This window comes from Oryzias latipes, chromosome 8 (assembly GCF_002234675.1).
Source record: "Oryzias latipes chromosome 8, ASM223467v1".
NCBI classification, from domain to species: Eukaryota; Metazoa; Chordata; class Actinopteri; order Beloniformes; family Adrianichthyidae; genus Oryzias; species Oryzias latipes.
This window is the reverse complement of record NC_019866.2, coordinates 2,108,885-2,132,887: the sequence shown is the minus strand read 5'-3', so window position 1 is coordinate 2,132,887 and position 24,003 is coordinate 2,108,885. Positions and strand designations below refer to the sequence as shown.

Here is a 24,003-nt window from a genome sequence, read left to right as displayed (position 1 = left end):
GCACAGGAAGGGCCTTCTGCGCCATCGCCCTGCTGAAGGAGACCTGATCCTTCACGACTCTTCCATAAAAACTGCTGCCTAACGTGTTGGTCAGTCTGCTTTAACAGGAAAAAGTTTGGTTAAATTCACAGAAAACACAGTTAATGGCAAACGTAATTATCATCCAAAAAGATTCTGTTTTCCAGCGTCTTTTATTATTATTTCTAACCGGGCCGGACTTTGGACATGCCTGCTTTACAGTGGTAAGTTTTTTATGCAATAAATGTAAACCAAGCGATCCTGACGCAGAGAAAAGCTGCTTCATCAGCATCAGAATCCATTGGAATCGCATCGGTCGTGTAAACATTTAAAGATTTGGGTTATTTCACAGAGCCTGTTATCTCCTGTCACCAGCGACAGAATGATCCTGTTTTCTGATTGTTGAAAGCAGAAATTTGAGATGATGAGGTCAGATCTCCGTTAAATGAAATCCGTCGAGTCATTTCTAGTGTGTTAACGTGTTTTAGTAAAACCAGAACAAAATGACATCCTGCTCAATTAACACCTGACCTTTCTGTGAGCCTGTGGGCATCTGAAGGTAAACGCTGGTTGCTAGGGAAACGGTTGAAATACTCGGTCTCAGAGCGTCGACAGATGCTCCACATGTTCGTAAGCTGCAGGCCTGAACAAACGTTTATGGTTGCTTTTAGCTTCAACGAATGTCTGCCGAATGTCGACCGGTAACTTCAATGGGGGCTCGATGTTTCTAGACCACAAGGAGGGAAGGATATTATGGGCTGGCGCATTAGTGTGCAGTTAATTAACGTACCGCCTTTTAGTTTTTGCGCTGACAGACAACCTTAACCTGAGAGCACTTTTATGTCAGATTGAAGGACATGACTGAACAATAAACCCCAAGAATCCAGAGATCCTGCAGGTTTAAAAGCATCACGTTCTCCATTAGGAGATGGCCAACATTATGGAAGCTTTCTGTCGCTGTTCCTGGTCAAAGCCTTTCGGTTTTCTTTTATCGTGGAGCATATAGGATAAAAGAAGCACAGGAAAGAGAGGGGAAACTCTGATATAATGATTAGACCCAGCAGGGGGGGGCAGCCTTTTTCCACAATGCACAATTTCTATCATCGGATGCTCTTCAGAACAACACAATTACAACAACGCTTTGCTCAAACAGCACTGTCGTCTTTTTAATGGCTTCTGGAGAAATGCACTTAGCAGGATGTCATCTGAGATCGTCTTTCCCTCTGCGTCGCGTTCTCCGCGCCCTGATCACACCGTCTGCTCGCTCCCTCCTCGGACAGGCATCCGTCAGACGACGATCTCCAGCCGGCTTCCATTCATCAGGCCCTGCAGACTGGAAATTAAATACGAATTTGAAATGTTTGTGCTGCATTATTTGAGTCTGCCGTGGCGTTAATAGGTTCTGTTCCCCAGTAGGGAACAAAAGAGGAGCCAGCCAGTTCATAATGTTGCCTCATTGTTTCATAAACCGCTAATCAACGCTACAGTTTATAATCAGATTTAAATGTCTATCCTCTGAATAATTTGATTGTGTCATGCAAAACATCAATGATACGAGGACAACAAAAGACCTAGTTATGGAAGTTATTTCTTTCCCACCGACCATAAGAACTTCTTCACCTCTGCTCCCCTCACCCTCCACCCCTCTAGATGTTCCTCCACCTGCTCCCTGCTCTCCCTGCAGACCACAGTGTCATCTGCAAACACCATGTTCCACACAGATTCCGGTCTAACCTCATCTGTCAGTCTGTCCATCACCATGGAAACAAGGAGGGGCTGATCCTATGTGCAGTCCCAGCCCCACCTTCAACTCCACCGGCACACCTACACAACACCTCACCCTGACTTCCAGGGTCAGACGTCCTCATCCAATCAGCAGCTGATCTCTGCTTCCTGTCATAGACCTTCTCCAAACCCAGTGGTGATGAATATTTTGGGTCTAAATCGACTTTGCTAATATTGAATATATTCATATATATTCATATTTCAATGTTTAATAAAAATGTTTTAAAATAATAATTTCTGAATAAATGCAGATTCATTATCATTAAACAAGCTTTGAATGTTTTCTGAATTGAATTTTGCAGTTATTCTGCATTATAAATATGAATCTCTGGGGGGGTTTGCGGTGTTTTGTTTTTGGGTTGTTGGTTTTTTTTTTTAGCTCAACAAACCTTAAATATTGACTTAAGTCACGGGCGGCTGTGGTGCAGTGGTAGAACGGTCAACCTCTGATCAAAGGATTGCAGGTTTATTTCCCTCCTTGCCTGCCCACATGTCTTTGGGCAAGACACTAGAAGCTCACATTGCTCCTGGTGGTTTTAGGTTGGCCTCAGCGTTAGGTATTGAAGGCGCCATCAGTGAGTGAATGTGTGTGTGTGTGGGACTGTGACTGTAAAGTACTTTGGGTCCTAAAAGCGGAAGTAAAACTCAATAAAAGTACACAACGTTTACTGTTTAAGTAGAGGACGTTTAACATTTTTGGCTTTATCGATGTTTTTGAAGAGCTGAAGGTTTCAATATTTCATCAAGTCCCACTCCAATCATCTTTTTTATCTATTGAAAAAAATGGTTCCCAATGGTCTTTTATTTATGATTATGCCGTTTTTAAGCCAAAATCAATCAAACCTGTGTCATTTTTCTAGGACATAGTTTCTGCAGAGCAGCAGGAGTTCATTCGAAATTCACCTCTGAGTTGAGGACGGGACTGTTGGCAAGCCCCCCCCCCACCCGGTAGTGAGAGCTTTTGTTTACATGCTCTCCTGCTAGCTTACAGCCCCTCACATTAACAGTGCAACAAAATGGCAGCAATATCAGATCCATCCATCCGTACAGTTTAGATCCAGATTCCAGCTCAGATGAGGAAAACAAAGATAAACATGGATCTGTTTGTCTGACAGTGGATGATCAGAATGGAGCAGAGCGGGGAGCTTGTGGCCCCGTCCAGTGTATTTTCTACGTCACAAATTTTCATCTGCTTCTGATTCATAACAATTTGTTTAAAGAAATACTCAGAAATGCAGTTTTAATCTTAATTTTCTTTACACGTCCTCCATCATCAGAAAAATTCCACAAGAACATGTTATCAGAACGGATCTTTAATTTTATTCTATAAAAGTGTACTTTGGCATAAATTACTGACATTGAAAAATATCTGTAGTTTACGAGACTTTAATAACAAAGATTGACCCTGAAAAGCTGCTCGGGTTTCACTTTAAAATGGTATTTTTTTTAATAGAATGGGAGAATTAGATCAAAGAAGCGGTTTTAACTTTTGTTGGTTTATAAAATTTCCTCATTATTCATTCATTCCATCGAATTCATCAGTCAGCATCTGAAGATGCAAGCAGGAGGAGTTCATCAAGTAATCAGTCCCCTGCAGACGCTCTGATTTACGGTCGATATGTTTGTACGCCGCTCCGAATCCGCTCATGTTTAGCTTCTCTCTGCTCCTCCAGAGCTGCCCTGACATTATGTTTCCCTGTCAGACACCTGAATTCCAGTCATGCAATGCCCGCCAGGATTCATAACCCGAGCGAGCTCGCAGACAGGTGCGTCTGGCGCCCAGAATGAACACAAACAGCAAGCGGTGGAAAATGGAGGCTCTCCCAGGGCTTGTTAGTCTATCTTCTTTTTTCTGTTTTTTCTTTTGATAACCACATATCCTTCAGCCTTTTCATCTCTCACTGGTTCGGTTTTTATTTGGTTTTTCATTTCTCAAGCTCCTGACGTGTAATTTCCTGTGTTCCTCTCTTTATATATCTATAAAGAGTTATCTGCGTGATCGTCGCAGGCCTGTATGTGCAGCAGAGACTTCTCACCCCTAATGCAGCCTCCTTTCACATCCTCTAATGCGGCGGCTTTGAGTGAAAAGCAGACGAGACGTCGAGCATCCTCTTTCTGCGCCTAATTAAGACGAGGGAAATGTTTGGTTGGGAGTGAGAGATGAAGATGTGACGGGTGGAGACTCGCTGACAGCAGGAGTCCAAGACGGAGCAGGAAATTCATTTCCTCCACGTGTAATCAGTCTGACAAACGGAGGCCTGCCTCTCCTCGCTGCGTCTGACTGTAAATGAGCGTCCAGAGGATTTCTGCTGCAGGTCCTGTCTCACGGCCGTGCACAGCAACACAAACACTTAACTCCCTAGTCTGGTTCTGCTATACAAAATGATGAGGTTGTTCTGTTTACTAAGGATTTTACAAATGTTGCAGCGGCAATAGGGGAGGCGTGTTTCTTCTTCACTCCTGGTCAGAAAAACAAAGCTGCTGAGGAAATTGGTTTCTGATTGACGGGAGATGCATAAAGCCGTGACGCTAAATCGTGCAATTTCTTATTTGGACCATTTACTTCACTGGCTACATGGGTAAAAATTGAGATATAAGAAGAAAGTTAAAACTTTTCCACATTTTAATTCTTTTCTGCTGTTAGTGTTGGATTTACTCGATGATGCTGAAAATGTTCGGTGATCTGTTGCAATCCAAATTACACACAAACTTTGACCGACTGTAACTCTTCAACCCTTTACATGATCAACATAAACCCGCCGATTCTGCCGCGGAGAAAACTGTCTCTTCACGTCGCGACGTAAAGTGTTGCTTATTAGCGCACGGCTGCTTTTCTCTGCTTTACAAAGGGCTAGAATTACGTTAATTGTTTAAATTAGTTGAACTGTTGTGGTCGTTGAAAGAATGTAAACACTGGAGCTGTGCTGAAGGGTTAAACTGAATGCAGCTTCACCTTATAATACCATCCATCCATCTTCCGGGTCGCAGGGGCAGCAGTCTAGGGAGAGATGCCCAGACTTCCCTCGCCCCAGCCCCTTCCTCCAGCTACGACATAACCACGGACGCCGCTCCGATCCGCCTGTCAATCTCACGTTCCGGTTTTTCCTCACTCGTGAACAAGACCCAGAGGTATTTAAACTCCTCCACTAGGGGCAGGGACACTCCACCCACCGAGAAATGGCAAACTACCTTTCTCCGGTCGAGAACCATGGCCTCAAATTTAGCTGTGCTGACCCGGTCCTGTTGGCTTGATGAAGCCAACAGGACAACATCATCTGCAAAAAGCAGCACTTTATAATAAATCAAGGTAAATGAAAGGTAACCAAATGAAAAAGCAGACTAAATAACCTAAATGTAATTTGAAAAGGTTAAAGAGTGCTTCAAATATATACTCGGCAGGTTAAATACTAAATTACAAGACCATCAAGTGTAAATCAGTGAACCGGTGAACTATTAAATCCAGTTTATTGTACATATTTTTTGCAGAAAAACACAAATTCGCTGAAAAACATTTATCAGCTTAAAATGTCTTAAAGTGTTCTTCACAGCGAATGTCGCCAATGAACCATTTAATTCAGGACTCGGCTTCATTTAGCACCTTAAATGGAAAAATGGGGTATACGAAGACGCTGAATTTCAAATTGGCTGATAAAATGTGAGTTTAAAAAAAATGTTGTCAATTTTCTGCTTAAAAGAGAAAATGTTTTTCAAAGTTAAATTCCAGAGATTTGGTTCCAGAGCTTCATACTCTGCAGCTTTTCCTGCAAGACACGAGAAGAAAACGAGATCGAACATCAATGGAATGAGATGAGAACGTGAAATATAAGAATTGATTTGGCTCAGTGATTAAACTACTGCAGCATAAAGCGTAATTTCTGCCCGTTTGCTCTTTAATGCTGGTTCCTTTCATGTAAAGTCCGCAACCCAAAAGCAGACCCGACAACAAAGCCTTTCCTGCAACGTCCTGTACATGTTTGGCTTTAGTGGGGGAGGTTGCATCCTACATTTATTTTCCATTGTATGTGTGAGTTTTGACAGACCCCCATTCTTGCCTCATCTGTCCCCTGACCCTCCTTTTGTGCCAACCCGACAGCTCTTCTGACAGAAAGCCTGACGGTTATCTTTCACATTTGTTCTCTGTCAGATGCTGCTTCTACGTCTGGCTCCAGCCTCAGAGCTCCTTTCATGCTTTGTCTCGTCCTTCAGAGGTTTTCTTTGTTCATCTGTCAAAACATCCTGAAAGTTTTGTCATTTTTACTCAATTGTGTTGATAATTTAGCATTTATTTTTTCCAATTCATTTGTGTTTTTGTGTCATTTGAGCTAAAGTGGTGACTCTAGAGAGAGAGGGGAACCATCTGAACTTCAAGTGGTCCTTCAGATCATAAGAAGCTTCTGAGATCTAGCAGGGTTCCAGATGATGCTAAATGTATGCCAGACCGGAGGCAGGGCATTGAGTATGAACAACAAATCCTGAAAATGTTCTCCAGTTTTTCCATCCTAAAGTTCTGTTGACTACAGTTCCAGTAGATCAAATGAAGACGCAGCAACACCTCAATAGAAATGGAACAGCTAGAAAACAAAAGTATTTTTAACATGTTTTACAAACTGACTTTTTTTTCATCTTTAGTGGAAAAACCAAAAGAACTCCCAAAACCTTAGTTGAACATTTACCAGACACATTCTGGTACGACCAGTCAACCCTAAAGATGACATGATCACCAGATTTTAGTGAGATTCTTCATTTCATATTTATTCTACTATTTATTCAAATTGTTGACTGTATTTAAAGCAAAATGTGATTCTTCAATAAACTGAACTTCAGCCTAATTTTTTTTTAATCTACGAAAAACTCTTGATGCTTTTACTTTGAAAATGCAAAACATCACCAACACTTTACTTTAAAGATTTATTTACCTCCGATGAAAGTTGTGCATTGTTTTTTTGTTTTTAGTTTTAAACAACCAACATTATTCTTCATCTTCCATCCATCCATTCATCCTTCTGTCTTCTTCCGCTCATCCTGGACGGGGTCGTGGGGACAATCCAAGTCTAAAGATGCCCATACTTCCCTCTCCCTGACCACTTCCTCCAGCTCCTCTGGAGGGACTCTGAGGCGTTCCCAGGCCAGCCGAGAGACGTAGGCCGAATTCAAAGTCATTCTGCACTTGGAATATACACAATGCAACTTTGAAATGATAATTACATTGGCTGAAATGTATTTTTACTACCCTCTACTGTATTTATAAAGATCGCAAATCCGCCATCTTGGACATCACAAATATTTGTTCTCGGATTTTTAGGAACAGATCGCAAATATCCGATACGCGTTACAGCCCTTCATGTTGGTTCCTTTCGGAAAATGTAAGAGTAAAGCTCCAGACGTGGTCATTGGGAAGCTTCATGGGGAAAAAGTAATGTTCCAATGGCTTTGGCATGGCGAACTAGCAAAGCGGTGTTTCCCTGTTTCTCACACGTTTTTTACCAGAACATTGTGATTATTTACTATAAGAATTGTTGGCTCAAGCTTAACAAAACAATATGACGTATGGTATGAACTTTATTAGGAATGTGGGTGACAAAAAATATTTGTTGCCAAGGAAATCCAAAATTTTACTTTTGCCGATTCTTCTAAAAATGTTTGTCATACTTAGGTGATCAAAACATGAAATAGTTACTATGGACATAAACTCAACAGAAAATTCTCCACTTTGAAAATACAGTTTTTCCTTAGTTTGTCACCTCTTGGGGTTACCAGGGTGGCAGAAGCAGAGGGCTGGTCAAAAGGGGCTGAAAGGCAGGAGGTAGTTGGATGTTATTAATGATTATAAATCATTATGTTTATTAATGATTTACTCACTCTAATCATCTGAAATCTATAAATGCTCAAATATCAGTAGGTACATTTGCCATAGCAAGTTTAACTGGAAGTCCTGGTGTCCACCACAATTCATCACATACTGAGTTGTATCCAATAACCAAACATCATGACCTGGGTTGACTTTGGCCCTGTGTGTTTGTCAAAGGAAATGAAAGGTCTGTGTGTCTGCGGGTCAAACGCTTTTCACCTGCAGCCCACTGGCAAGCTGCAGGCGCAGTAAATTCCGGATCTCTGAGGGCTTCAAGCCAGAGTTTTAATAAGCAGTCTGACGGTGTAGCTGTTGAGACGCGGGCTAACCACAGGGCATGTTTGACACAAGGAAACAGGAAAGCAGCAGCAGTTGGGGGCCCCTGCCCCTCCACCCGAGGCTTCATAACTGGCAAAGGCTCAGCGGGGAGAAGGGGGGCAGTTTTGATTGTTTCCGTTAATTACGAAAACACAGTTATTGAGGACGGCCGCGAGTGTGAAAGGTCCTTCTGTTGTGAAATCTTTTCAAGCTCTGCTATTCTAGCTGCAGCCTTTGTTGGAGCAGTCGATACTGTGGATGACAGCGCCTAATCAATTACTCCGATGGCGTCAGTCGTTTAGCATGTGCCGCTAAGGAAAATGGAGAGCTGACGCCCTCTGAAGCTGAATTAATCACAAGTCTTCTAACAAACACTGTTGGGTGCATTAGCGGTACGTCTCGGCACACAACGCCCCAAAGCGTTCAGCCACCATTAATTAGCATCATCATCTGCAATTGTTTACTTGTTGCAACCGATCATTTAATTAAGCCGCTACGGAACGAGGATCTAAATATTGAGGATGGATTTTAACAAGATCAGACGCAGCTTTAGGAAGCCTGGCTCCGTGGAACAAGTACCAATCACATTTCTATGTAGATTTCTGTAATTATCCGATGTAATCATCGCACATTACTTGAAAGGCTGGGAGGAGAGGGGCTCTTCTCCCATGAAGGCCACTCGAATGCAGGCGGCAGGGACGGAAACAGCTGTAGGAGAACGCCAGTTATCCATGAAAGATGGTGGGATGACTGGCTTCAGGCAGGTGCCACTTCCTCCCCTTTCATTTTGTAAATTGCCAACACATCTGCGCCACAATGGAGTTTCATCCTCATGAATTTATTATTGCTTCTCAATAAAGTCTGAATGTCTTTGCTGGGATTCGAGTCCCTCCCTAGCTTTGACAAAAGTTAATAGTTTATTAGAAATGGCTCCCCTAAAGCCCCGATCAATCAAGCGGCGGGGTGCAGGGATACGGGCAAAATTAGGAGAATGCCGAAGTCAACAGAGGCTGCATCTCCATCAGAGCCAGCAGCTGATCTGGGAAATAATGAGTCTTCATTTGTCCAAATCAAGATGCTAGAGGAGGTGAAAGAAAAGACGACCATCGTTTCAGCCCGCGTAAGCTAACAGAGGCTAGCGACTAGCGTTTCTCTGACTGATGTTATGCGGGTCACCTGCGTGTCTAGCACAGGTTGTCACCTGCAGGCCGCCGGTCTCCACCAGTGAGGCCAGTAGTGACTACACCCCCTGCAATCCCTCATACCAAGTTCCAGTCCGCTGCCTCTCTTTGGACGCGTCAAATTCTCTGCTCGACACTTGTCCTAAAATGTTTTCAGACACTTGCGTGATACGTGTGGGAGGAGCTACTGTGCGAGGTTTTTAGCCTCGACATTAAATGAAAGCATTTTGAGTGTGTATGTCATCATGCATGGAAGGCACGGATGGGGTTTAGAGATCAGGTTCACTTTAAAGGGTTCTACAAAAGCATCGGGAATCACATCTCTGACAAACGCCATCATTAGTCACAAAAAAACTTTGATTTCAACTTTGATAGTTGGTAATAATGTGTGAGAAAGTTATGTAAAGTCGTCTAAACGTAAACACTAATGCAGCATTGAAACAACATTCCTGGCCTCATGTAATATGAAAACACAGCCGGAGAACCGGCAGTTTGTCAAACAAAAATACTTTTTTTTTTCCCCTGAAGGTCTCATTTCAGTCAAATGGCTTTTGGCATAAACAACACATCGAGCTCTGTTAGCCGTGAAGTTTTAAAAGCTTCAGATGCTTCACATCTGTCCAAGTTTGTCAGCTTAATTTTCTTCCAAATCAAGACTCAGTCTACAGAAATGAGCAGCATTTCTCTGTGGAAGATACAAGGTCATCCTGAGAGAGGTAAACAACAGACTGGATAGTCTCCTGACTGGAAAAAGCGTGTCGGGCAGTGACACCCAATCTCCAATCAATACTGGAGAAACAAAGATCATTGGCCTCAGGCGCCCCTGGTGGGAGGCTGACGTGGAGGAATCGGTTCCTCATCCTTTGCTCCCGTTCCACATCCAAATGTGAAGCATTCTCCACTCATTTGTTCAGGCTGAATTTTTAGTTCTCCATGAATTTTACATGAAGCCTGACTGAGTGAGGTCTGAGGCTGTAAGACTCGGATGAGCTTCATCCAAAGTCAAAGAAAAAGATGTTTTCCAAGCTGGAAAGTAAACATTTAGCATTCTGCAAATGCTGGTGAGAAGCCGAGCTTGCCTCACAATTACAGAAGATCTCTGTTTTCATTTTCCGGTTTTGACAAATGCTTCTCGTCTCCTTCATCGAGATGCTTCATCAGCCTCCTGATCAACAGCTGCTTTATGCCAAGAAAGCGGTGTAATTACGGGAAAATGTGGAGTGTAATTAATGCAAAGAAGCTCATTCTGCCTTTTTTTCACACTCAACATGATGGGATGTGGTGATGAAAGCATTTCGGTAGATGTGGAGGTATTGATCACGCTGCTGTGCGATGTCACAGGGAGAATTCTGCTGGTTTTGGGGGATCGTAATGTCTGATCAACAGGTAGAAATCTTCGCGCAGGAGTCCAGCTCTCCACAGCAAGGATAACGGCAGCTTTGTGTGATGTTACTTCTGACATATCGAAGAAGACATCAGATAAATCTGTGCTTATCCTTGTTAGTAAGTCACATACTCCAAGGAGCTTCACGAGACGCCGGCGGTTGGTGGCGCCAGGTTGGTACAGAGGCCCAAGCATCGCCTGGATTCACATTCATGTGTTTTGTTTGTTTTTTTTAGCTTTAAAATAAGCCGAGTGGAAAAGCTGTTTCTTACAAAAGTGCAGTTTTTGAGCTGGAAAATTAACTAATTTGTCATCAGCAAAGACAATCTGTTTTTTTCCTTTTAACACATTAAGAATATTTAATATGCAAAGAGAAATGTTTTAATTAAGCTGAGTGAATGAAGTGGAAATAAGGCTGAGAAATTCGTTTTTTTTTTTAAATCCTAGTTTAGAGAAACTTCCATCAAAATGATGCGAGAAGTGTGAAGGTTCGCTGCCGGACGCCAAAAACTCTGACAGCAAACAGAATAATTACCGGTTTGGCTCCAAGCTTAAACATCCAAAATGTACAGTTTGTATGCAGAAAAAATGTCGCATGTGAAAGATGAACACAATTTTATGTGAGCATTTGAAAAAATCCTCATAGAACAACTGTTCAATATCAGGCGCACCAACAGTCTTTCTAAAATCTGTATTTTTCCCAAAACCTTTCAACTGTCTTTATGCTGAAGGGCTAACGAAAGTCACAGTTTTATTAAAGAAAAACACAATTAGAAACAATAGACCACAACAAGAATCAAGTTTCTCATGCACAAGGGAGAAGTAACCAGTGTGACAGAAGACAACCCCCACGCTGCTCTTCTCAAAGGTTCTCTCTTCCCTCGTGCTGCTTTTATTAAGAACAGAAGAAGGAGGAAACAATTTCAAGACAAAGAGAAAATGTTCATTAGGGGCTGTCGTATAATGAGCCCTTTGGTGGCTTCTAACTTCAAACAGTATTCCTTATCGACTCAGGACAGTGTCGTAAAAACCCCTCATCCTGGCTGGGATGAGAAACAGATGAACACACAAACAAAGCTGTCTAAAAAGGTCAATCTGAGTTAACATTTAACCAAATACATTTAAACAATGATAATAATAAACAATGTCCTTCACGATAAGAAAAGTTGTTGCTTCAGAAGAAATCAAAAGTTTAAGACAAAGATTTTACAAGGTCCCTTACTGGGAGGTGTGTTTGGAGAGCTGTTGGGTTTGGAGCTTTGTCCATAACTGCGATGGGAAAGCATTAAGCTGCATTCACACCCGATACGTTTTTTGTAGCATCAATATAGAGATCCTATCTGATGTCCGTTGGGGGGATTTGAGCGTCAGGTGCAGCGTGGAGGTCTTTGACATTTTACTTATTTAGATGGTGACGATAATAAAGAGTTCGTCTAATTTTATTGTTATTCTTGCGACTAATGCGGGACAGCCAGTCGTCATACTGGGTCACAGAGAGACAGACGTACCGCTAAAAGTGTCTGTCATTCAGACGCAGCTCTTGCAGTCGATGGTGAAACTCACCGTACTGGGAGCGTCTCCCCATGATGTCATGAACCCAGACGTGGACATGGCATTACCCATGTTTTTGTAGAACCTTTTACAATAACTCAACCCATGTAAAAGAGATATACAGTCGATGCATCAATGTAGGCTTAAAACTTTGGACAGAAGCTCCTCCATCGCATGACAATGGAGCGTACCATTGTGGTGAGTTTGTCATGGATTATTCGTAAGGCTAATGGAAGTTCCCCGAACTCACCGCATAACGTATTGGTAAAGCTGTCGTTTACGCAACACTCCGGTCGTTACGACACGCCTGTTTCTCACCTCAATGTGTTGTTTTAGTGTTCTGTAGGACCCGCATACCCGTACAGCAAATTCAGGAACTTTTTCTTTCCTCTGTCTACTGAGCGATTTAGGACCTTGGTGTTTCGTGGAGGTCACCTGTGTACAGATTTGACCACGCGCAGACAGACCAGATGTAGCTAAAAGAGTAGTTGTGAGTAAGGCTTAAGAGAGAGCACAGCATCTATTTTTGAACGGCTTTTACGAGTTTAAACGCTTGCTGATTTGACAAAGCTGTATAAATGCAAGCTTTTATCTGGCATGAAGCACGGATAAACCACATTTAAAGTGGTACCAGATGCATTCTAATACTTCTTATTATCAGGAAGAATATGCTAATTGTTCAGTGTGGTGGAAACAAAGTGTTTAAGCTAAGATTGGTTCCTCATGAGCTCAACTGTGAGACAAACTCTGGGAAATAAGAGGAAAAAACAAGATTTATCAGCAAAAAAAATGTGTGGTTTACTACTTTTTGTTCTATAGAATTTAAAGTATGATGTTTATTTGAGAGAAAAAAAATGTACATTTGAGTTGTAAAGCTGGACATTTTCAAATGGAAGTCAACAAGGATTGGCCGCCTCCAGCAGTGGTGGGTATCTGGCCTCTCCATTAGCCACACATTTGCACAAAGGCAAAACGAGGTGAAACGTTCCATCAGAGCCACATGGTCGCTTCACTCTGCCAGCATAATGACATAGCATGAGCTCTCTCCATGGCCGGCGTCTGTCCATCAGTCTCCCCATAGAGAGGCATTTAAAATGGATCTGGGTCACAGTGGGATCCCCTCTGCCCACCGGCTGGAACCTGGAAGCGCTGAATTCATTTGTGAGGAAGCGGCCGGTGTTGTCAGAGACGATCCGTGTGGCAAACGTCACTGTAGACTGTCTTTTCTTTGACTTTTAAATGCCACCCTGCCCCACCAAAAAAGAAAATCATGGCCTCCAACTTTGAATATGATATTGTTTCTTCTAAATGTTTTTTTTTATGACACCCAACTTTACACAAACCGATGCATTTGAGAAACGTTTAGTTATGCAAGTGGGTTGTTTTTGCAGTTCTTGTCTTCTTGTGGGTCACAAAACTAAAAAAAAAATGAATATGTTCTTCAAAAACAGCCAATACAGTTCATGTCTGCTTTCCATTTAATGAAAACGATTGAGAAAAGGCTTGGATTCACTAGTTCATTAACTTTGATAATGTTTTAGATTTTATCTTTAACTCTTTCATTTATTATCATTTTGGCACCATTTGTTCCTTTTGGAAGACTGGAGTTGAACGCTATCACACCAAAATGAAACAATATACAAAATAATATAAAATTGACAGAAATCTAAATTATGTGCATAATTACTAATGAATTTGTCAGCCTGTAACTTGAAGTAGCAAAACATGGCTGGATAATCCTTTTTTTTTTTTCAACAGAATATTCTTTTATTGTTTGAATGGTTTGAAGCTTTCACACTATTGAGATTCTCTTGCCACTTTCCGCATGTTTTTGGACGTCCATAATGCTTCAACCCTCTCATTTAATTCATTCGGTTACCAAAACGCTGAGCTCTTTTGGGAGATTGGCGCTCGAAATGTTCAACTTTGTAGCTCTTCAACTTTCTAAACTACAGAACCAAAACTTTTCTTTCAACTCTATTGAAAATGAATGGCAGTTAACTTTTAAACAACTCAGTCAGCAGACATGGGCTCTTCATTTTGTTGGTTTTTGTGCAAGCACAGCTTAAATTTGATGAAAACTAAAGATCATTTCTGGATTTAAGATCCAGGCGGAACCAGAGTGGTGACATCATTGCTACGAGTCGAAAAAAGGAATTTTTGCAAACAGAATTTTTACTGATAAACTACCACAAATATAACCAAAAACCCAGCAGTGTTCAGCATTTCAGCACACGGCTTGAGCTTCAGTGACTGCATTCATCTTAAAGTGGTCACACTTACGTTATCTCAAGTAACTCACTGCTGGTGTTAAAGATGATTTTAGATCAAAGATTCCTTTTATTGTTGTAAATCCTTCAGAGAAGACTATTTCATACATTCATAAAATATATATTTTATGTAATTGTTGCATTTTATATAAACCTGGATAAAAGATACAGAAAATCCTAAAGCTGTGATTTGATTTATTGATGTTGAATCCGTGTTTCTCTGACAGGAACATCATGACAGAACATGGACCGTTTCTGCTTTTCTGACTCAATTATATGTTTATTCTAGTTATTAAATAAACAAAACGTGAAAAATCTTGTTCAAATAACGACTGTTAAGTTCTGATTGGGGTTTGGAAATAATATGATCTTTTTTAAAGCAAATACTTTTTAAACTAAAAGTTTGTAATCAGAGACTTTTGAATTCATAATGAAATTTTGCAATCAGCAATGCCATTAATTGCATTTAATCACGGGAAATCAGGCGATTAATTGCAATTAAACTTGTGAATAGTTATCCAGCACTATTATAAATAGTTTTGTGTTTCTCAATCATGCAGAATTTATTATATTTTTCTGTTTAAGTTTATAATTATTATTCTGGTGGAGGAGCTTCTGGGAATCATTTTGTCTTTAATAGACTTGGAGAAAGTAAAAATCTTTTTGTAGGTGATTTCATTGCAGGTCCTGAAGGATTTAAAATGTGCATGTTTAGCATTTTTAGCATAACTCAGCATCATCTGGATGCTTTTGACTGTTTCCATGACATCTTAAAGGTTCCTGAGTTAACAGAACTCCAATGCAAATGGTGCTTTTGGTGTTTTTAACCTGTTTTTATGACATTTTTCTGATGATGGAGATGAAGAAAATTCAGCTTAAAATTGCATTTCTCAGTATTTCTTTAGTAAAATTATAGTGAATCAGAAGGAGAAAAACAAATGCAGTTTGATAATAATCATATTAGTGACGTAAAAGATACGCTGGGCGGGGCCACAAGCTCCCTGCTCCGCTCTGTTCTGATGCATCCTCTGCAGACAAATAGATCCATGTTCGTCTTTGTTTTCCTGGTCTGAGCTGGAGTCTGGATCCAGTACGACTGGATAGCTCTGGTATTGCTCGCCGGTTTTGTTTGGGAGAGTCAGGGGCTGTAAGCTAGCAGGAGAGTAAGCGTGTAAACAGATGGATCACAGGAAAGGGGCTTTGCACCAACGTCCTGTTTTTATTGTCCTGCCCTGTTTTGTTCCCCGACGTTGTGTCATAAATTGCACCTTTTTGTCGCACCGCTTTGCGAGTTGCTGTTTCCGTGGTTGTGGTTGGTTTTGTCCTGAAACCTCTCCTTCCACCGGCTCAGTCGAATCCCCCTCAGAGATGAGTGGAGCTGCCGTCAGAGAGCTGCTTGTAAGTGATTCCAAACTGTTGGCTGCTCTATAGTTTGATCCTTTTAATTGATTATGCTGTTCAACAAATCCATATTTATGCTGGTGTGCAGAGTCAGAGTTGCTGCAGGAGCATTGAAAGAAGACATTCAAAGGTTATAATTGGATTTCACACACGCAGAGGCTGAGGTTACCCCAAAGACGAGCATCGTGGAGAGATAAACTGGGTTTAAAGTTTGGGAGCTCTTTGTTTCTTGTTTTGCTTTTTTAATGTGGAATTTATATTGGTTTCTTTGCTGCAGGGATACAGAAGTGAGTGTAATTTCAGCAGGAAATGTAGTGTACAGCTGCAGGCTGAAAGGACCAAAGCAGAGTTTTATAATTACAGGATGAAACTGGAGAAGGATTCATTATTCAGAAAAGCCAGGAGTTTCAGTGACATCTCATTTATGTCTGTGGAAACCTTTTAGGAAACGCCACATGCTGCTGCTGCATGTAAGCATTTTCATGCTAATTTATAAAACATTTTGGTGTACTTGTGTATTTAAAGTTGTAGAAGTGACACTTAAAAATTCACTTTTTTTAAACGCGAGGGCGCAATTGTCGCTTAGAACTGGGCCGAGTGTGACGTCGTCCGTAGAAAATGGTTTCTTCCGGCTCCAACCAAATGAAGTCAATTCAGTCGATACGGATGCCGCCGTGTTGGAGCCAAATGTTGTCAGTGATTTGGTGGTTCTGAGTGATTGTTTCTATGGCAACTGCTCTAACAAAAGCAGGAGTGAGCTTGTTGGAAGGCCACACCCCTATGTGAAAGCAACGTTTTTTGACGGCTGGATGTGGGGGCCAGCAGGCTCCACCCACTTTTATTGAGGCATCTGATTGGTCAGTTTTTAACTTGAAAAGTTTAAACTACAAAAAAAGAAGAAGAAAGAAATCAAGAAAAAAGTAACAGCTGTTAATTTCTCTAGAGAAGTCGATGGGATTTTGGCTTGTTTGAGCCAGCGGGTACTTCCTGTTTGGAACGCCTGGGGGGCGGGGCCACTCAGTCAATGCTTTGTTCTCATTTCCATGTTGTTTCATTTGTTTTTTTAGCATTTGATTAATGTTTTCCACCATTTATGCTCAATTTAGGTTTTTTACAGTTTTTGTACTTTAATCATTTTGATCATCAATAGTTATTGGATTTTTAATGTTTTATGTAAAATAATAATAATAATTGTCAATGTTATCTGGATTTATTTTTTTTTCTTCAAAAATATTTTGTGAAATGTGTCTTAGGTCAGCCTTGCCCGAAATAAATTGCTTTTAGAAATAATCATCACAGTGGCCTTAAAGCAGATGTTGACATGACTCGTCAAACTCTCATCAACAGCTTCAATAGGTTTATGAAATCTTCAGTCAAATTACGATTTCAATATAAAAGGATTCCCTGAATTGATTAACTCTAGTTTTAACATTGTTCAGCCTCATTTTAGCACAGTCCACTTAAATTTGACAATTAGAAATATGATTGAAAACGTTTTTGTAGGTTTCTATTTAAGATGTACCTTTAAACCCCTAATTTGGGATTTGTCGGACTTTTACGTATATTGTTCTATAACTTTTTCACACCGTTTTTTTTATCATCAAGTTAGTTTTCTGAAATAATGTTGAAAAAGGTGGCGTCGCGTGTTAGTAATGAAGGTTTTCCAATTAGCTGCTGTGTTGGTCCTCCAGCAGAACAACAGACAGCAGTGCTGGTGGTTCAGTGAGTCCCTGCAGAGATGGATCTGTGGAGCTGCGTCCACGCCGCTCTTTAAGGAGCCTAGAATCAATCTTTCTGCTAAAGCAGTGACGGACTGTGGACTCTGTCAGATGGAGAAACGGCCTCATAACCTAGCAGTGGCAGTTTACAGCTCACTGGAGACACTGAGCGAATCAAGACTTCATATATGGAAACGCAGCAAACCCTGCGTGGACGGAGGAGCCGACAGAAACCCGGAATATCATTTGATGGTTTTATGGTAAAGGTAGTTTTGCTGACATTGTTGGAGAGTCAGCGTTTCTCGTTGCCTCGCCGGGTGACTCCATGTCCCCCATGTGTCAAAGTTTTATGAAATTTTGCTTTATCTGTATCATAAAGGCCAGTGAGATTGGCTTTGTGGCTTTAAATATCCAGCAGGGTTTGTTTGTTTTGTTTTTTAACGATCAGCATCAAGAAATCTGAACACGTTTCAAGAAATGTTTTCAATCAAACGGATAAAACCAATAATCAATCATAACGTCCCTATAACACATACACCCCTTTTTATATTTAATGGCACTTCAGACATGAGGATCAATACGTTTGATTATAAGTTTGTGGCTGGTATTAAACCTGTTTATATTTTTTTGTTTTTCTTTAATAAAGACTCTTGTCAAGGATCTCATTTAAGCAAAAGGTTAATTTTTCCCATGTTGTGGTGCAAATCAGCATATTAGGTCCTGTGGCCATCCCATAAGTTTCCTTTGAAAGTCCCTGACGTGGTTTCATTAGCCTCATAAGAGATTTAGTCCCCATTCACTTTTTGGATGGTTTCTCCTGTTGTGATGTCATAATTTATAGGGCAGAGTGGTTCATTTTGCTCAAAATCTATCTTACCAGGTGTGTGTATACATTCTGGGAAGGTTTTGAGGATTTGCAGCGGGGATGAAATCTTTACTCAAAGGCGCAAAAAGAAAGACAAATTGCGAAAAACAATCTGGTCCTTCAGTCCAGGACGGCTGAGGGACAAAATGATCATGGAAAAGATTTAACATTATCTTCTAACTTTTTTATTTCTTCACAATGTCTTTTCATTTGTAATGTTTTCATTAGTGTTGCTTTGGGAGGATCACTTTCAATCATTTACTTTAAAAAATCATCAATACTTCATTGTTTTAATTGCAGAAAAATCCCGAACATCTGAGGTTTGCTTCGGCCAGCAGGGGGCAGTGTAATTTAGCTAATGAGTTTCATGAGTAGAATCACGTCGCAGAGAAACAGGAAGTACCTGAACAGCAACAGTAGCTACAAATCAACACAGAGAAACAGTGTAATGTGGAGCATTTTAAATCAAAATATAAGGAAGTCCAGTTTTATTTTTTTCTTTGCAACCGGGGCGGAGCTACAGGAGGCAAGGGTTAAAAAAGGCAAAAAGCTTTGCCTCTATCTTGCCCGTTCAACTTTTCAGTCAATATTAGTATCAATAATGACAAAGATTTAAAAAAATCATTAGTACAAGCTTCTTTAGGCATTGTAAAAAAAACAAAAGCAACAATAATAAAACTGTTAGAAATATGTATAGTTGACATTTGTAATGGCCTTCCACTCTTTTTGTCCCACCCTTCCCTTCTTCTGCCCCCCTCATATAAAATGTTCTAGCTCCGCCCCTGTTTACTACACAAATATTTCTTTCAACCTTCAACCAACGATCACAGCCATGCCAGCAAACAGGAGCTTCAACACTCGGTGCTTGTAGAAAACAACTGCAGGGATTTGCAAACTTTTCTGAAAGCGGCCCTGAAGACCTGAAGGATTGAATGGAACCAGTTCTCAGTGTTCCCAGGCAGAAGAGTCCATGCGTCTTATCATAGAAGATCGGAGTGTGAGATCAACAGGTGGACTGGAGCGGCGTCCGCTGTTATGCGGCCGTTGTGCCTTTCCATTGTTGTAAAAATGGTGCATCTGAAAAGGAATTTCATTCCAATTCTCATCTATGGACACAGATAGGAATAGGAATGATTTGTTTCAGTGAGGTAGAACATTCTGAACCGGATGGACACACAGAATTTTTACATCAACTCAACTGGAGAAGAACAAAATAACCTGGAATTATCAGGAATCCTCTGAAATCCTTTGCAGTTACCACCCATCAAACGTTAGCGTGTTAACCCGTTTGTTTCTGTCTGTTCTTGTTGCCATAGGAAACCATCAACATGACTACCAGCACAGCCACCTGGACCTGACTGTGCTCACACCTAAACTGGGTAAGTGAAGCCGTCCTGAGGAGTTTCCCTTCAGAGTTCGGTGAAGTCCTTGACCAGATTCCCTGCCGGTGATCGACCCGTGTTGACTTTCCAAATTAAAATGCTTCATTGTGATGTGTCTGCAGCAGTTTTGCTGATATGCTTTTGTTTATAATTGGAAACCGTCCATCTGTCACCAGGGAAATTAAGAAATAATGTTCAATAATCAACGGATCGTCTGCAGTTTGCTGAAGTGATTGGAATCCCAGTTTCTGCTGCGGCGTCTCATCGTTTTCCTGATATGTGATTTTTCTGTGAAAGTGGTTCTTTCGGCCCGAAACTGCTGGGTAGCTCTGCTGCATCCCAATAACAGTGAAACGCAGCAGAATTCAAGCCAGAATGTGCATTTATAAACTGCACAGAGAAAAAGAACACAACAGACAGAAGGAAGTAAAATATGCTTTCTTTCTGGATTTGTTAGCCCACAGAACTATGAGATATGGTAAGTGATACACATACATTGTGTTTATGTGTATTTTCCATCACCTTCAACATGCATTATGTACATTTTGAGGTCAAAATTAATTTCCTGCACTCTGGGGATCATTGCTTGTGTATCCAAAACTTCTCACTGCTGCATTACCTTTTAATCCAACCTCAGTATTATTTCTTCACGCTTTATTTTTCTCCGTCACCACCTCTATCTGCCACACAAACCCCCCTCCAGTTCTCTCTTTCTGACCAACTTTATCCTCCCCACCATATGCTCGATGCTGCAGAAGCAGACTGGTCCTATTTTTAAGCCCACTACCAGAAGCCCTGCGTCTCTTGACCGACGACTGGGCGTCCCAAATATGTGAGCTGCAGGAGCTTCGCTGAGTAAAGGGAGCTTTAAATGTGTCAGCTACTGATACCCTGAACTGAACTGTCTGTCTCAGTGTGACGGTTCCTCACTTCTTTCCATGGATTTGCCTAATGAGGTCATCGCAGGGTATTTTTTGTCATAAATTCCTGACATTGGTGTTGGTCCAATTTTATCTGATTCTTCAGGGTCTTCAAGTATCAATCAGTTTCCCTTTGGTTTGAAAATACAGAAGTAGCATATAGAAGAAAAATCATCTGGAGTTGTTGGTTAAAAGTTGTGAAAAAGGTTCTAACAGAGCAAAAGTGAGACCGTGCAGAATGAGTAATCTGACAGAAATATCTTCCGGTGTTTGGAAACTCAATGGGATCTGTTTAATTCATAGACTTTGAATGTATTCAACCTCCAGAAGGAATTTTATTTATGGGGTTTCAATGACTGGTGGGTAGAGCAGGGTGTCATCAGCATAAAACACAAGTGATTTCCTCTATTAAACCAACAGAAACTGAAAATAAAATCTATTCCAAAAGTCTATCCAGGCCAAGAGGCAGTTTAGGAAGCAATAGAACCAACATTCAATACACGAACCAGCAAATGATCAGCACAAGTTTAAAAGTTTCAAAACTTGTCTGCTTCTTTTCCATGAAGCTTTATAGATGCCCGTTGAACATCTGACATGAAGAGAATATATTTTGTTTCAGCTCAGACTGAGCTGATCAGCCTTTTTCCACTTTAGTTGAGAGACGGAAGGAGTTGGCTCTGTGGCCTGACATGACCCGTTTTTGATTGTTTTTCTTTCACATGGATCAGTCTGAAATAGAAAAACAGACAAACCAGACCTTCAGTACATAAAAAAAGTCTCTGAAGTTTACCCAGGAGTTTGCATGTTCTTCCCGTGCATCCGTGGGTTTTCTCCGGGATCTCCGGCTTCCTCCCGCCGTCCAAAAACATACTTCATAGGTTCATTGGTTAATTGTCCCTAGGTGTGACTGGGAGTGTGAATGGGTGTGCAATTTGTGGCCCTGTGACAGACTGGGGACCTGTCCAGGATGGCCCCTGCCTTTGCCCACGAGTGGCCGGGATAGGCTCCAGCAGCCCCGTGACGCCGAAAAGAACAAAAACGGGTTTAGAAGATGAATGAATGATGAATGAAGTTCATTCATCTCACTTTTAATAATAGAAAAGTCTCATCTGAGCTCTGTAGCAAACAACGTTCTCTAAAAGGTAAAAGCTGACCAACCTAACGTTATGATTTACCACCCTGCCTGGGACCTTCATTCATCCAACTGAAACAAGCAGGGTGGTGGATCTTGCGGACCAGGATTGGCCAAATGACTCAGGAGGAAGTACAGCGAACAGAATTGATAAGACCCAGGAACACAGTGTGACTCATTTAAGTCTGTTTGACGGATGCTTCATTACAGCGGATTAAAAATAAAGTTCATCTTATTAATTCACCGCCATCGATCCAAAGCGGTGGCTTTGATTCCAATGTGACCTGAACTATAACCATTTCAGTTCTCTGATGAACATTATTGCTCTGCTGATGTGCAAACAGGTTTTTCAACAGTTTTTTTTTTTTTTAAAGAAGAAAAATTAAAGTTGCATCAGATAAAAATCGGATACATGGGATTTCCATCCATCTTTGATCTAACAGACATGAAGATGGCTGAGAAACCAAACCTGTAGAGGGAATTCTAAAGAGGATGGCGACGAGAGAAAACTGCTTCAACTATAAAAATACAATGCAATGGTTAATTGGGCTGTTATTCTGCCTGGCTGAGGTTCTAAAATAAAACCTTGACTTTTATTTTTTCTCTTTTTAAAGAAACAAAATGAGCAGCTCTCAGGGTCTTTTAAGCACTGAAAGGCTTTGATGTGTTCATTTGATTCAGACCTTTTCCTCCTCCCTCTCTGGAGGTTTTACTGAAAGAAAATGCAGATAAATGTTTGTATGCAAATGGAAGGAGCTCAGCACAGGGAAGACGCTCCCATGGAGGTTGTAAACACAGTTTTATTTGAACGGAGTGGCGGCTTTGGGACGAGGTTCAGCAACAGGGATGGTGCGACGTTGATGTCTGCTCAGCCCTGGCATTTAAGCCGGACCGTGAAGCAGAAAGGAACCCAGCTTCAGCTTGACGTGGTTTGATTTATAGATTCTTGCCTCCGGGCTGTTGTTCAGACTGATCCAATCAGTAAGAGAGGAGGAAACTCAGGAGAGCAGAGCGGCGTTCTTTACCTGAGGACATGTTGGTCAGCAGGTGGCTTTGCCTCTGGCCCTGGATATGAAGAGCTTTTGGAATTGGCCAGAATCCAATTATTTACCCTTGGAAATGTATTCGGGATCTAAACTGATAAATATCTGTATACATTTTTGCAAAACAAAATAAAACTAGAAAAAGTTACTTCAGTGTGGCATCAGTAAAGACAATTTGGAGCATTTTGTCCCCAGACACATTTTCTTCTGCATCACCATTTCTTTCCATTATTTCTGACTAACAGTATGTGGACGGCTACATCACTTCCTCTTTTGTCCCCCCCCCCCTCCACAGAAAGACCTCAGCGGATGAACAACATCCTGACCTCAGCAACAGAGCCCTATGACCTGTCCCTGTCCAGATCCTTCCAGAACCTGAACCATCTGGCACCGTCCTACGAGCTCACCCTCAAGCCCGATTTAGGTGAATGTTCTCCTCATCTGCCCCATCACTGTCCAACCACATCTCACCGTCAGCTGTTTCACAATTTCTCAATGCAATTTTTTACAAATATGATAAATGTCTGGATAGATTTTTATACCAACCCCAGTTGTCCTTTGGAGCCAACATAGACATTTGCCACATGTGCCAGTTTTTGACATTAGTGATCCTTCCTACAGACCTTTAGGCTGAATGGGTTGCTGTTGGTTGGGTTTAGCGTATTCTCCACGCTATAAGATGCACCGTCAGTGAATATTTTAACTCGTGTCATGGCACGCCGCGAGACAAAAGAGTAAAAGATAAGACTTTATTACCTTCGCTCACAGAAACTTTAGATCTTGTTTGTAACATGCTACATGTAGGCATCATCAAAATACCCTTAACTCCTGACCTTGCTTGCACCATAACAGACTGACACAGCTAAGACAAACATTACCATTACTACGCTAAGTCCCAACCTTGTTAGTAACACGTAAAAAAAAAAGAAAACGCAGTCTGAAACCCCTACACGTTAGCCACAGTAGCATATCTACAAAACCTTTCAACCGTGTTTGCAACTTGTAAAAAGAACAGACATTTTGACAGAACGCTGCGTACTTTAACCTTGACAAAAATGTTTGTCACTTTAACCCAATGCATCATGGGAGATGTAGTGCTAAAACTGACGCAGATGGCAGACAGACTCTCTTCTCTGAGCTTCCTTGTTTTGTTCACTTGTTCCACGGTCTGACACCGGATTCTGTGG

General features: G+C 41.2%; 1 protein-coding gene across 2 annotated transcripts in view; it reads left to right on the top strand.

The window, feature by feature from the left end:
• Positions 1–24,003, top strand: part of LOC101160813 (protein shisa-6 homolog) — a 64,381-nt gene that overhangs the window by 32,508 nt on the left and 7,870 nt on the right. The window contains exons 6-8 of one of the 2 annotated variants that reach the window (XM_023957280.1): positions 19,656–19,718; positions 20,179–20,199; positions 23,112–23,240. In XM_023957280.1, the coding sequence (XP_023813048.1) occupies positions 19,656–19,718; positions 20,179–20,199; positions 23,112–23,240 (213 nt within the window). The remainder of the gene's footprint in view (positions 1–19,655; positions 19,719–20,178; positions 20,200–23,111; positions 23,241–24,003) is intronic. The other variant, XM_023957281.1, reaches the window with a different exon arrangement.